At 36.8% G+C, this 14,589-nt stretch overlaps 2 protein-coding genes across 3 annotated transcripts; both read left to right on the top strand.

Moving 5' to 3' along the window:
• The first annotated feature begins 1,270 nt into the window (after positions 1-1,270).
• LOC123867244 (doublesex- and mab-3-related transcription factor dmd-4-like) lies at positions 1,271-7,242 on the top strand. The gene is made up of 5 exons (XM_045909222.1): positions 1,271-1,488; positions 4,399-4,572; positions 5,112-5,209; positions 5,614-5,770; positions 6,593-7,242. The coding sequence occupies exons 1-5, from the start codon at positions 1,330-1,332 to the stop codon at positions 6,878-6,880; spliced, it is 876 nt and encodes a 291-aa protein (XP_045765178.1). The 5' UTR covers positions 1,271-1,329; the 3' UTR covers positions 6,881-7,242.
• Positions 7,243-8,522: 1,280 nt separating this feature from the next.
• Positions 8,523-14,414, top strand: LOC123867241 (protein THEM6-like). 2 transcript variants are annotated; one of them, XM_045909217.1, is made up of 5 exons: positions 8,523-8,844; positions 9,437-9,651; positions 11,009-11,147; positions 13,210-13,424; positions 14,058-14,414. In XM_045909217.1, exons 1-5 carry the CDS (start codon positions 8,634-8,636, stop codon positions 14,283-14,285), a joined length of 1,008 nt encoding a protein of 335 aa, XP_045765173.1. In that variant the 5' UTR covers positions 8,523-8,633; the 3' UTR covers positions 14,286-14,414. The 2 variants fall into 2 exon arrangements, with proteins under 2 accessions (XP_045765173.1, XP_045765174.1); XM_045909218.1 differs by lacking the exons at positions 8,523-8,844; positions 9,437-9,651; positions 11,009-11,147 and adding an exon at positions 12,169-12,570.
• Positions 14,415-14,589: the final 175 nt, after the last annotated feature.

Consider the following 14,589-nt stretch of genomic DNA (forward strand, 5'->3'; position numbering starts at 1 on the left):
ACAGACAGGTAACAAAGTGATCCTATAAGGGTTCAGTTTTTGCTTTTGAGAAACGAAACCCTAAAAAGTATCAATTAGGTACAATTTAGATAAAATAGGTAATTTGTGAAGTTGGCATGATTTGGCGTCGTGGACGAATTAAGTTTGGCGTAAATACACCTATATTAAAATAATGCATAGGTCTACTCTCAGAATGAGAAGGTTTAGGTCATAGTCCATCACGCTGGTCGAGTACTTACCTACGAGTATATACATACGGGTTGGCACCCTTCCACACCTTTAATAACATTATTGGACAACATTGTCTCAGGCAAGTGATCGTGTAATTAATTAAATAGGTAGGTAGGTATAATACTATGAACTTTCTTTAACCTTCCTTACGGAATATAGGTACCCATTCCGTGTAGGGACCGTAGGATAGCTGTTTTGTATTTAATGCTCACCTATTATTTAGAAAGCTGATACTAAAGTAAACACGACATCAATATAGAACATCGTAGTACATTTTGTTGCTTTTATAACTGAAATACAAGCCAAGAGCTACACAGAACAGTTTCCGTTGTTTTTCCGACTCTAATAATGTAACCAATAGCGTGTATAGCGCGCTGTGGTTGGTCAAAATCCGTGCGGGGGCGGATTGGGATAAACGGGATGCTGCAACGATTTCAGGAACTTGACTTTATCTCCTATGATATGGAGTCGAGGTTTACACGTTATGGATACAAGCCAATGTAGCAACGCCTACAATCTTAGTGTTTCGAAATAAACACTCGAGCTTATGGATAGTTTCAGGGTGGAGTGTTGTGTGGGCGGACGAAATTGTTAAATGTTTTGTGATATGATAGTTTTCTTTAAGATGACTGGTTATAGTAAATAATTATCTTAGTAATCTCAATTGAATCAAAAAGGGTCTTGGACATGGACTGTTATAGTTGGTAATAAAATGATATTGTGATGTTTTATGTAGCGGATGTTTATGGGTTAAAAATCATGATTTTTATATACTTACCTAGGTATTTTTAACATTAACGTCACGCTTAGTGACTATGTCAATTAATTATGTTAAAAATAACGTAAAATTTATTTTTGTATTATTCTTTTTAATAATGAATTCTAGCCCCATAAACTACCTACCACTAGGTATACTTACGAAAAATCACATCATTTTATTCCAAAACCGAATTTCGAATTTTCAGCGTTCTAACTGAGTAGGTAAATCGCTGATAGATAAGGTCCTTTACTCTCTGTTCTTTTAATGAAGTAAAAGTTTAGCTAAGGACCTACATAATTAATTGTTATTAAAAAGATTTTTATAAACTGCGGCACATAATGAATAATGGTCGGGCTAGGGTCCCGAAGTGCGCTCGGTGTAGAAACCACGGCCTTATTTCGAGTCTTCGCGGTCACAAGAAGGCCTGCGCGTATCGAGATTGTCAGTGCCCTAAATGTGGACTGATAAAAGAACGACAGAGGATAATGGCTGCCCAGGTGAGAATTAGACCATTCTCTTTTCCATCTTTCCTTATTAAAGAGGTTCAACTCATCGCCGGCCCACTACTGAGCACGGGTCTCCTCTTCAGCATGAGAAATGTTTTGGCCATATAGTCCATTACGCTTGTCAAGTGAGGATTAACAGACTTCACAAATATTTGAGATAACCTGAGATTTGAAATACCTATAAAGAACTCTGAGGCACGATATTTTCCAAGTGATATTGAGTTACAACTTACATAATTATAGAGAGAGAGCCTTAAAGTTTAAAGTAGTCTGACAGGGGATTGCTATTACGTACATATCTATGCTATTCCGATACTAGCGTCTGGCAATGCATGACGTGATTTCTAATGTTTCTAATACTATGCTGAAAAAAATATAAAAAAAATTGACTTAATAATTAGGTATAGGTACTTTGGCGTACATTTTTTAAGCCTTTTTTAGGTACCTGTTATTTCCCAAAGTCACCATGATCCAAGGCATCATAGTCGCTGATCGTTCCTTCTTGTGTTTGGAACAATACGCAGAGAAACTTTGAGCTTTTTATAAAATAACGAAGGTCTGGCACGCGCTGGCTCTTTGTCCATTAGGAGGGAATCTATCTTTATAAGAGTTCTTTTTTGCCTTTTGAGGTACGGAACTCTAAAAATGGATTGCAGAATTTAAACGTGGTCGAGAAAGTATCGAAAATGATCCTCGTCGACTGAAGAAAACATGTAAGACATCTTATACTTATTAGAAGACCGCAGATTGACTCTATTCAAGCGTGGATCCACTGTCGTGGGCACGATGGGCATGCCCACACCCCTAATAGACTTGTAACGTTACACTTTTTTAATTTGCTATCCTATTGTAAAAAAATATTAAAACCGATTTAGTAGTTAAGAGTCACACCTACTAAGTGTTCCGCGAATGTCTTGCAAGATTTTCTCATGCTGTAAATGAGTAGGTACATTATTGTACCTACTTTGGATAGATGATTTTGACTTTGACTTTGTGACAATGGTTGAAATCTGGGTTTACCACTAGAAAAAATCTGGTGAACCGACCCTGTAAATAGGCAAAAGTTTTGTCGCCTGGCTTTTAGACTATGGAGATGCTGCGGATGTAATCACGGTGGACTACTTCGCGAAAAGTTCAGTTATAGACTCAACTAAATTATTGCTACTGAGAAAAAAGTGTTGACTAACTTCACAGCCTACACTCGTGAGTCGCGTTCATAACTTCACACGTCTCTGTTCTGTTGAATAAACTGCGGCTCAAATTCGTGATTGTGGTTATAGATTCGAATTGATATTAATTATTCTCACTACTTATTTATAATACTTAACTATGTATTCGGAGCAATTAAAATATATCACTTGCTTCAACGTTGAAGATAACATCGTCTAACAAACCTGCGTGCCTGAGAGTTTTCCATCAAAGGTGTGCGAAGTCTGCCAATACACATTTGGCCAGCGAGGTGGACTATGTCCTAAAGTTTAGGCCATAGTTCAAACCACTGTTAAGGGAATTACCCGTGGTTAAAACTTTTCTCATTCTGAGAGGAGACCTGTGTTCAGTAGTGGACCGGCAACGGGTTGATCATTATCACGATGAATTTTAAAGCGACAAGGGAGGTTATGTTTGTTTTCTTTTGTCTTTACAGAGATTTTTACAAGTAGGTATACAGTATCTATATACACACCTACTGCATACATAATATCTATCGAATACCTTACCTAATTTAGGAAGAACATGCAACGTAAGCGTTAATGCGTTTTAATGTAGTGTAATCGAGCCCTGCTAATGTGGTGTCGGGGTTTATTTAAACAAGTGGCACGTGTTTACGGCAGACGCCGGATGAGCATCGATCGGTTTGTTCAGTAATGCATCGCTGTCGATGTCCTACCACTTTCAACCGGAATTCTGTGTGATATTTTTTTTTAGCTGCGTTACTCAGATTAAAATCAGATAAACAGTTTGATGAGAGGGAAAACGTAACACATCGGTGCGCAAATAGTGATAGGCAGATATAGGACCTACCCATAATAATACTTAGGTAGGTACTAAGGCAAATGACGAAAACATTTCTTTTCCAGATCCCCTCACAATTTAACATATCTACCTAGGTACTAATTATTATGTAGTCAAATATTTATTAGACAACAGCTTGGCTGCAATCACACTTACCTAAGTAAGTAGGTAGGTAAGTAGCTTTATGTAGACACTAAACTAAAGTATTTTTCTTGAACTAGTTCAATTCAATTAAGTAGAATTACGTATTCCGTTGCGGTCTCAATTTGATTTGTAGGGATCGAGTTTTGTTTTCGTTTCCAATGAGGCGACGACCGCCCCGGGTGCGACGGTGCCCGCCTGAACTCCCCTGGGTGACCGCTTACCAAACACAAACATTTGTCTGTTTGTCATTGATTTTCTGCTAAATTAATTTATATACCTACCTATATCAGTTTACCGATCGATCAATGTCTGTGGGTAGGCATAGCTGAAATCAAAAGCAGTAAATTAGTTTTATACATACTATTAGCTATAATCTTAAGTATCTACTTACCTAGAACTTACCTACTTACCTACATAGGTACAGCTACCTAATATTACGTTTCACAGTTGGTAAAAGCTAAGGACGTTTAACTTTCTACTAAGACAGATTCTTCAAAATTCTCTACTTTAGACTCAAAAAAGGTATTTTTGGTGAGAACGCATTTTTACTGTCAGAAGCACCAACGTTATATCGATCGATAGAGGATTTAAAGATTTAGACATTATTATGAAATAGGATAAATACTCACCTCTAGAATCTAGATAGGGTACGAGTATATAGCGGTACTCTCTGTTAATGTATAGGTTTGTAGGTAGAGCATAATAAAAGTAGGACACTTAGGTTAGTAAAGATTTTGTAATCAGGTCGCCTTAAAAAGACAACAAGCTGCCGAGGACAAGATAGCACTGCATTTGGCGTCAGTACAGAGCGGAACTGCGCTGGAGTCGTTGCCGCCGGGCCGCATCTACGGCATGCGGGTCACGGGGCCCTGTCCCAGCCCAGGACCTGAACCTGATTCTGCTGCAGACGATCAAACTGTAAGTGTACACCGTCTCGTTCCGGAAAGTACAAACATCAGACTTATCATGAGATCATACCATAAACTTAGTATAATCTAGATTATTATCTAGTAGTTTTTAACTTTTTGCGAGACAGGCTTGACTCCTAGGTGAGGTCTAGGTTAGGGCGCGCTTGTCTATAAGTTGCCTATTCACTATTGCCTTGAAGGTATTTAAGTTACACTTGGCAGGACGCACGCACGCCGGGAAGGCATTCCACAACTTAGTATTATGTATCAGAGACGCAGAAACGTCTCGTAGGTACGATAAGCTACCTAAAGTACTATGATAATTCTGTACGATTTCTATGATTGTTATAAAGTAACAATTTCAGTGATTGTGCGATACATAAATAATATCTATCTTACTAAGGATCAACATTCAATTATATTGTAAAATAAATCCGCAAGATTTTATTTCTGGTGGTTTATCGCGAACTGAATTTAACCTAGCACGCACGGCGATAAAAATTAAAAATATTTAACGCAAATCGATTATATTAAAAGTGTTATTTTCAGCCAATACACATCGACAGCGAGACAAGTGATTCTCTTCCTGATTGCTGCAGTGCGACGCCTGATTCCGCCGGCACCTCCAGCATTGCTTCTAGAGCGTGGTATGTGAAATTCAAGAGAAAATATTGTTTCTTTATCTTATTTTAGGTACTTCTGGCATTTATCAAATTTTGCAGTTTGAAATTGAGAATGAAACCATAAGGGTGCCTTGTTTTACTATGGAACCCAGAGGGAGGTCGCCCATGGTGACTTTTAGCAGCGAATCAGTAGCGATACAATCGTATTGAAACCGCGATACAGTCGAGATACTGGTCGTATACTACCTTCGCCCACGTAACTTCGTTGGCGAATCGCTGCAAAAAAATCGCCGTGAGGGACCTCTCTAACAAGAGTAAATTAACAGGTATACCATCTTCAGCTTTATTATAACTTTTCAAAGGTCAATTGCGAAACTAGATTAAATATAATAGCTTAAACCATAACAACCGTTATCGTTCTAATACAGCATGGGAATGAATGAGGAAAGTGGCAGCGTCAGCTCCGCGGGGCTGGAGATGCTGAGGAAGCTGTTCCCGGGCAAGAAGCGCTCCGTCCTAGAGCTGGTGCTGCGGCGCTGCAACCACGACCTGCTGCGCGCCGTCGAGCATTGCAATGCTATTCATGTAATATCTTCAACTAGCTGACGCCCGCGACTTCGCCCGCGACTTCGTCCGCGTGGATTTAAGTTTTTCGAAATCCCGTGGGAACTCTTTGACTTTCCGGGATAAAAAGTAGCCTATGTGCTAATCCAGGATATTATCTATCTCCATTCTGAATTTCAGCCAAATCCGTCCAGTGGTTTTTGCGTGAAGGAGTAACAAACATACACACACACACACACACACACACATACAAACTTTCGCCTTTATAATATTAGTGTGATGTGATAGTGTGATACCTAACCTAATAAACTATAACTTTAAGTACGTGTTTTTAAAAATCGAATAGCGTGTTTCTTTGTTTGTTTACCTTCTTTACGTCTCAAATAGTTAACCGATTTTAACGAAATTAATCGTAAACAAAGAACTCTCAGATGCTGAATACTGTGGACGTATAGTGCTACAACATGAGTAGCTTTATGTACTAAATACAAGGATGAGGATCATACCTAATCAATGATTATTTTTGATTTTCCATTAGAATAGTGCATCTCTCATTTTTTTAGCAGGTAAGAGCTGACGAACAAACGGTGTAGGTAATTGCATTGACAAAATTTTACAGGAGAAGCCAAAAGAATTTGTACTTTTTTTATGATTTCCCTATTAATATCTTGGGATAGGGTGGTGGAATCTTTCTAGCTACATATACCTACTTATTTTTTGCTTACTGGTACGTTGACATATTGTTTTTGATTAATAAGTGGATATGTCTGCAAAGTACATATTTTGATAATTTTAAAGCTTGTGTATTCCAAACGTATGAATTGTTATATCGGCTTCTTATAGGCTCAGCGAGACAAATCAACTTCAAGCGTCGGTTCAAGCAGTTCCAGATTTGAAACCTCCGTTTCCAGTACCGAGGAATTCGAGTCACGCTGGTCTGCATTTCGTCCAGTGGGGCCCAGGGCTCCCTTGTTACCGACGCTAGTGATGGGTCGAGTGTGTGGCTCGGAGTGGCTGGTGCCCTTGCCAGCGTTACCTGCACTGTCTGCACCGTTGCTCCTGCCGTTGCAGCATCCACATACCCCACCTTCTTGTGCCCCTGATTGTAGGCAGTGCAATAGTCATCACTGAGCCAGTAGGCATCATTTATAAATATTGGTGTTAAATTAGTGAAATAATTATAGGATAATATTTTGAAATTACACGCGAGATTTACGAGGATGGAAAGCGAGGGATTTGTATAAATTCCAACAATAAATCGCTTAATTTTGTATCTTGAATGAAATATGAAAATAAAGTAATCCTCAATATTATATTCACATACACAAATCTCTCGCTGTAGGTATATCTAGCCCATCTCGGTCATAATAGCAATATGTTAATGTATGTTAAAAGCGAAATATTTTTTTTTTCGTCATAAATTCATTAACATAGTTACTTATTATTATTGCCAGGTAAGTAGGTATAAAGTAGCGTTTGTGGGAAATAAACGAATGTTTTTTACGTAGATTGTATCCATCTATTACCTACTGTTTCTGTATCTATAAAATATGTGATAATATGTTTACTATAATACATGCCAAAGAATAATGTTTAGTTAGCTGATATCTTCTTATAATAGTAGGTATATCTACATAATTTTAATTTCGTTAAATGATTAAAAATGTGATATTTAAACCACAAGCGTGTTTTTTTGTTTTTCCTAAGATAAGTAAATTGTAAATTACGATTACCTTTTTAATACTTACCAACTAGGGATACTTAACTAAAACAGTTATTACAAGGTTGTTTTGTTTTAAAAATATGAGTGATGAAATATGATGATATTTACACATACTACGAATACTATACTCAGATAGGGAAAATGCCTATACTCAGATAGGGAAGAGAAAAAAATTTAAAATCAAGTCAGGACTGGTGTAATACAAATCTAAGTTCCTCAGTAAAGTTAGCACGGCCTGTCCCCATGCACCGCAGGCTATTATCACGGACAATAACAAATTCGTGACAATACTCGAAATGAAGATGGAATGTCCAGTACATGATCTAATACGCTAAATAAACAAGGGGCACTATGAGATTTTCTTCAGGCAATAAAAGTAATGAAAAGAAAAATAGTCAACTAGGAAAATATTGTCGGTAACTTATCGGCTATGCATACCTGCCTAGTAAACCTACCTACGAGTATCGCTCACTATAATTATATTATTATAAATACGAATGTTTGCTTTGTCTTTCAATCACGCGGCGTACAACAGTCGAACGGTTAATATTAATATAGATTTTTTGTAAATATATCAAAAGTTCGCATTCGCTTCGCTCGCGCTTTTTTTTGTATTACTTGATACCCGGAACGTCATCCACATGTATTAACATTTTTGAAAATCCCCTAGGAATTGTTTTTCCGGGATAAAAACAAGAGAAAAGTAGAGTGAGGTGCTTTAAAACATTGCTGTGGTTGACCTTGTTTATCTTTCGCTTTTTATCTGTAAAATTACGCTTGCTGCGCTCGCGTTTCTATTTCCTATTGTAATCTATTTTGCTGTCAAATTGAAAGGTAAAATTCTACCAACCAACTAGGTATTTAGTCCAGCAAATCGAGTAAGTTTTTTTCTCATAAAAAGATTCAATTTTAAGACCTGGATAAAGGTAAGTAGGTAAGTACTAAGTAGGTACTCATCCGGATTTATTCAACGGTTTAGCCGTGCAAAGATACGTAACTAGAGAAAGAACAATATGCACAATACATCAGTGTGGTGGCACTACACTAAGGTCACTAAAATGTCACAGTACAGTATATTTATTGAAAACTTCATTTAAATTTCATATTTACCTACCTACCGAGTCCACTAGTCGATGCATGTTTGAATTTACTTTATGGTGAATGAATACTTTCTACTTTTTTGAAAATAAATTTTTCTTACATAGATATCTACTTAAAAAGAAAATGGTTTTTATATGCTATTCAGTAATGATTCTATGTATGATTTACATTATTTGTGACGTGAACTACGTTCTACGGACTTGTTTTACAGTGTTCAGTGGTCGGTTCTATCAAAAAAGATACACTCTGCGTGATATTACTACGGTTTACGGTAAGTTTTTCATTGTTTCTAAAAAATTAAATTAGGGGTTTCCGTTTAGTAAAATTTCCAACGAAACCATTTTCCGTAATGGCTAAATAAACCTATTATTGAAAATTGTTATTTTTAGTGGCATCTAGTGTTACTGTTACATTTAGGGAGGATTTTCCATTTTAGGTACCTATCAAATGGCTAAAGAAACCAAGGCCGTAGCCAGGAATTGGTTTCGGGGGGACAAAAAACTTTTACTCGACTTGACGGGGTGAATACCTGGTTGATTAGTGGAATTTAACCTTTCAATTTGACAGCAAAATAGAATACAACAATAAATAGGAACGCGAGCGCAGCAAGCGCATTTTTTGTTTCAGGACGGTTTTCCATTTGGTGAAATTTCCAATGAAACTCATTTTCAGTAATGGCTAATTATTGAAAATAGTTTTTATTGGCACTAGGTCCGTATAATTTTGACCAACTGTTGGCTTGTATAGAGTCTGTGTATAGAGTAGACCTTATATCTACATAATATAATATGTAGGTACTCGTATACCTAGGGTAAGTATTTAAAAGATAACCACTTATGTACTTGATTTTTTTATATTTGTAGGAGTATGTACCTTCCAAGACTGTGACGTTGGTTTCAAAAGTATTCGTATGGCGAGGCTAATTCGTGAAATCGATTTTGCAAGATATCATTTCTATGACAGAACAGGAATTTATCATCGCAGTAGGCAATTAGGAATACGGTCTTTACAAGGGGCCACCTTCACAACACCAATAGAACCTGTGCCCTTGTTTGTGCCCTATAAAATAAATACAAAGGTATGAAGCTAAGTACGTCTATGGTCACCTCTTGAAATACAAGTAACTAGTAAGACCCATCACGCACGGTCGACTAATCTAATCGCCGTGTCTATGCCTTAACTCGGTCGCCGCAAATCCGTGCTCATAAGCACCTCGAATTGCATAATATAAATTACAGATTTTAACGGCCGCTGTCGAGTATCGACTGAGTTGCCGGTAGCAGGTATTAGTGTATTATTATCTATGGTTGCCGGGCGACTAGTCGACCATGGGTAATGGGTCTTATACCCGTATTCACAATCATTATTATGAGGTCTCACAGTGTGCTCGAACGCACGGTGTAGGTTCCACCAATCAAATTACTGTGTCACGTCAATTTACAATGATCTGATTGGTGGAACCTACACTATGGGCTCGAGCGCACTGTGAAACCTCATAGTAATTATTGTGAATACGGCCATTAGACCCATACGCCCATAGGTCCAATAGGTCTGAGGCAAGCACGGTCGACTAGTCACCCGGCAACTCAGTCGACGGCGACCGTTAGAACCTGTAATTTATACGGAAGTCGCCGTGTTCGCCGTCGACCGAGTTGTCGTGCGACTAGTCGCCCGTGCGTAATGGGTTTTAGGAGGTATTTTATTTTGAGGTAGCTGGTATTCAGAAACTATTAATTTTATTCTTGGTGTCTATTGTCTAGTAATTAACACTGTAGGTACCTACGCTGTAATTAATGTACGGAGAGTCACAACATAGAGCCCTCTATTTTATGGTAAATCAATTTTAATTTACCATGTTGCAATGTTTATTACTGTAATTAGTTTCTTACTAATTGCTTTACAATCTGTCGCTGACGATATGTAACGCATTAGAGCAGACTACTTGGATTTCTGTGGAGCAGACCCTGTATTTGCTACCGTGAAACGTTGTCGCTAGAAAAAGTAGCAGTCCTAATTTAGAATGCTCTGTCTCTGCAAGGTTCCATCTACAGCCTTACCACCTTAACCACAGTTATTCACCACAGTTAGGGAACTTTTAACAAAACGTCGTGACTTCGATGTCACTGGCAGGCGTGAAATCTTAGTAGGTACATTTGACGTAGGTAGCCTTAAAAAAGCCCTATTTTTCTTTGATTTTACGTCACCATAGCCTAATATTTTACATATCGTCGATTCACGCCCTAACCGAAAGTTTCCTCACTCTGTCTCTGCCTTTAGCTACGTTACCTTAGAAATGAATATACCTACTAAGTATGTAGACTATGTACTATATAGGCTTCGATGTATGTAAGCATAAGCTGAACGCGTCCTGCAGGCTAGCGCTATTGTGATGATGTGCTTCTGAATCTAAAAGGTAACCTATCAAATGTTTGCAGTTGATATACTGGGACCACAGAAGTATATTCTTTGAACACGAAGTGGTAACGCTACATGATAACAAAGTGCGATGTTTGCTGGTCTCACGCCAATATGGTATTGGTACCTGCAAGGAAACGATGGCTGACCTACTGAAAGGTTTGCCTGGGTTAGATGGACGTTTGAAATGTCCCACATATATAGAAAGTTGGATAAAAAGCATGTATAAGTTGAGTGATAAGTTAAGGAACGTAAATTAAAAACATTGTATTAGTTACTTTTTAATCTCTTTTAGTTTGTCTTTTAAAAAAAATCACATACCACATAAGTACCTACATAGTGAAATGGAGGCAGAGTTTTTCAGTTTTGCGTCCGCCGCCGCCCGGTGTAAGTTTTCGTTTCGGCGCCAAATATAATTTTTTTTACATGTTTTTACAGCTTTCTATTTACCTATATTATATTCCTTTTTAATCTCCAAAAGATTGAGTACATAATCATCAGCATATACAAATACGAAAGAAGCATATACCTAAATTAAATTGAAACTAACCAGTACAAAATGTTATTTTAATGGAGCTACATTATGATTTTATCTATTTTTATATTTTTATTAATCTTGCATCTAATTAGAACGGTAGTACCACTCACATTAACTAGATATTATTATTATACATATACAAAACAATCTGGAATAATATGCGGAATGTGGAATAAAATCCAGACGTAGGGAAAAAACTATAATTAATGTAATGTAAAACTTAACTATGTGGCTAGTTAATTCATTTTTCCACGTTTATACCTACGTGATAGTAGATATTGTATTAATTAATCAGTTAATTACAGTTAAGTACCTACTTAGTTTACGAATGCTTGAATCAGCAGGCTGTTGGAACATGGGAGCTGCGACATCGATGCTCTGTTAGGTAGATACCTAGGTACCTATTTTAAGTACCTATCTATCAATTCATTTATCTAGATAATTTTTGAAGTAATACATATTATGTCCTACATGAACTAAGAAGCAGCACGTCCCAGACCTTTGTTATTTTATAAAAACTGAAAGTTTCTCTGTGTATTGTCCTTAACAACGGATGGAACGATCAGCGACTACGAAGTTTGGATCATGGTGCTTCAAAAATAGATCGGCAATCTCAAAAGTGGTGTGTGAACGATATTAATAAAGGTCGGTCGAATTCAACGATAAGCTGAATCGTCATCGTCATATTTTGGCATGCCGCGCAGATTATAGATAGGGTAGCTACTGTAATCTATAGCGATAATTTTTACTCATTGTGCTTTGCTTTAAATAATAAGCAGACATCAGTACAGTCATACATTCGATAGCTAATATACATACATTTTGATTAGTGTATACCAGTGAAAAGAAATCGCTAAAATAATAACTAATAGATAATCTGATCATATACGAGTGTATGAATAATGTATTGTGTAATAGTAAGTGCTGTTGCGTTGTTATACATTTTCTGGGATGTTAATTACTATATTCGTATGTTTTTCACTGTTTTAATTGGGAGGTTATTCCAAAAGAAAAGCAGCCTTAAGGATACTACTTCTATTTACGGTAAGTTACCTAATATAATGTGTGTTATCTTTTAATACAGAGTTTTTATTTTAAACGCATTTTTTAAAATCCTACATAATGAGAGTTAATATTACTTATTTTAGAAATTGAATTTTACACGGCTGATCAAAAAAGGAGGGTAATGTTTTCTATCATGTTATGTATCGTGTGTGTTTCTTTATTCCATCGTAACTTCCTAATATCTGCACTGATTTGGATGTAGGTATGGAGTACATATACTAAATATTATGTATCGTTAGAATCCTTACATCATACTGAGAGACACTGGCTATAATTTAAAAAAAAAAATAGCCAGTGTATTGTATTAATAATTGCATGACGCCATTATAAACTACTTATGTTTTTTTTCCTTTTTAGCTCGTCTTTTGGCAGGGCGGTTGTATTTTTATTATTAAAATCTCATGAGTGTTAAGTAATTAGAATAGAATAGATTTTTATTCAAATAAACTTTTACAAGTGCTTTTGAGTCGTCAAATAATTTACCACTGGTTAGGAATCCCGTTCCTACCGAGAAGAGATTTAATTCTCTCTTCTGATCTGTCTTTATTTTGACCGTACCTATCTAATGCTTCATTTAATATTTAAATCATTTTGGGTTTTTCTGTATACTTATTACAGGTTTTTGCACCACTCAAGACGTAGACTTATTGTTCAACCATTTGAATAATGCTCGTTATGTTCGCGAGGCAGATTTTGCTAGGATTCATTTCTACGTTAGAACAAGGCTATTTAATTATATAAAAGCAGTTGGTGGTCATGTTCTTCAGGGTGCAACTAACATACGATATAGACGGATCATACCCATATTTACCGCATATAAGATAGAAACGAGGGTAAGTTAATGAATATTATTTTAGATGTTTTTATCAATAAACTAGCTTGCCATATGCTTACCATAATATTTAATTATTATACCTAGGTCCCATACCTAGGTATAATAATTTAATATTGCGATAAAATTAATTTGCGTTGCGCTCTATAATAGTCATTTCTGATTCCCTTTTTCTGATATTTGAATTTATAACAAAACTAAACGATGCCAGCGGCTTCCCCTGCATAGATTTACTAAGACTTAAAAAAAATTGATAGACTGATTTTTCGGAATAAAAAGTTGCCTATCCGTCCTCGGGGTGCAAATTATCTCTGTACCTGCCCGTTAAAATTGGTCAAACGGATAGGCCTTTAAAATTCCGTGGAACTCTTTGATTTTTCGGAATAAAAGTAGCCTATAAGTCCCCGGAGTGCAAGCTATTTCTGTATCTACCCGTTGAAATTGATTAAACGGATGGGCCTTTAAAATTCCGTGGGAACTCTTTGATTTTTCTGGATAAAAGGAGTATACCTATGTCAGTCCCCAAGATGCTTAACTATTTCTGTACCTCGTCAAAATCGGTTAAACGGATGGGCCGTGAAAAGCTTGCAGACAGACACAGTTCCTTATTATGGATTGCATATTTTGTTTGCAGTTGGTATATTGGGATGATAAAGCGCTTTTCATTGAACAAAAGTTTGTTACATTTGATGGATTTGTACGCGCCATAGTATTGTCACGACAGAATCTCGTCAACGTGGACGTGGAGTCACTACTCAAGAACATTCCCGGTGTTGAAGTAAAGCCTGACTGCTCACAGGAAATCAAGTATTGGCTGCAAGCTATTGAAGCATCCAGTGTGAGATTGAGGAATAAGGATTAACTGATATTTTGAATTAATTAAGTATTTTAGATTTTATTATAAGGTTCTCATATGGTAGGTTTTGGTAATTAGGTATGGTAAGCTTTAATCATTATCGTTTAGTGTAAATAATAAAAAATCAATTTTTTTTATTTAGTGTGATGAAACATTATGATTCCTTTTTAGGTTTCTAGGTTAGGTTTTAGGTTTTTTGGTCCCGTTGTCACCTTATTACTAAGACTCCGCTCTCCGTCCGTCCGTTCGTCTGTCTGTCTGCGGGCTGTATCTCGTGAACTGTAGTAGGTAGAGAGTTGGTATTTCTATT

The sequence above is a fragment of the Maniola jurtina genome, chromosome 7, assembly GCF_905333055.1.
Source record: "Maniola jurtina chromosome 7, ilManJurt1.1, whole genome shotgun sequence".
Lineage (NCBI taxonomy): Eukaryota > Metazoa > Arthropoda > Insecta > Lepidoptera > Nymphalidae > Maniola > Maniola jurtina.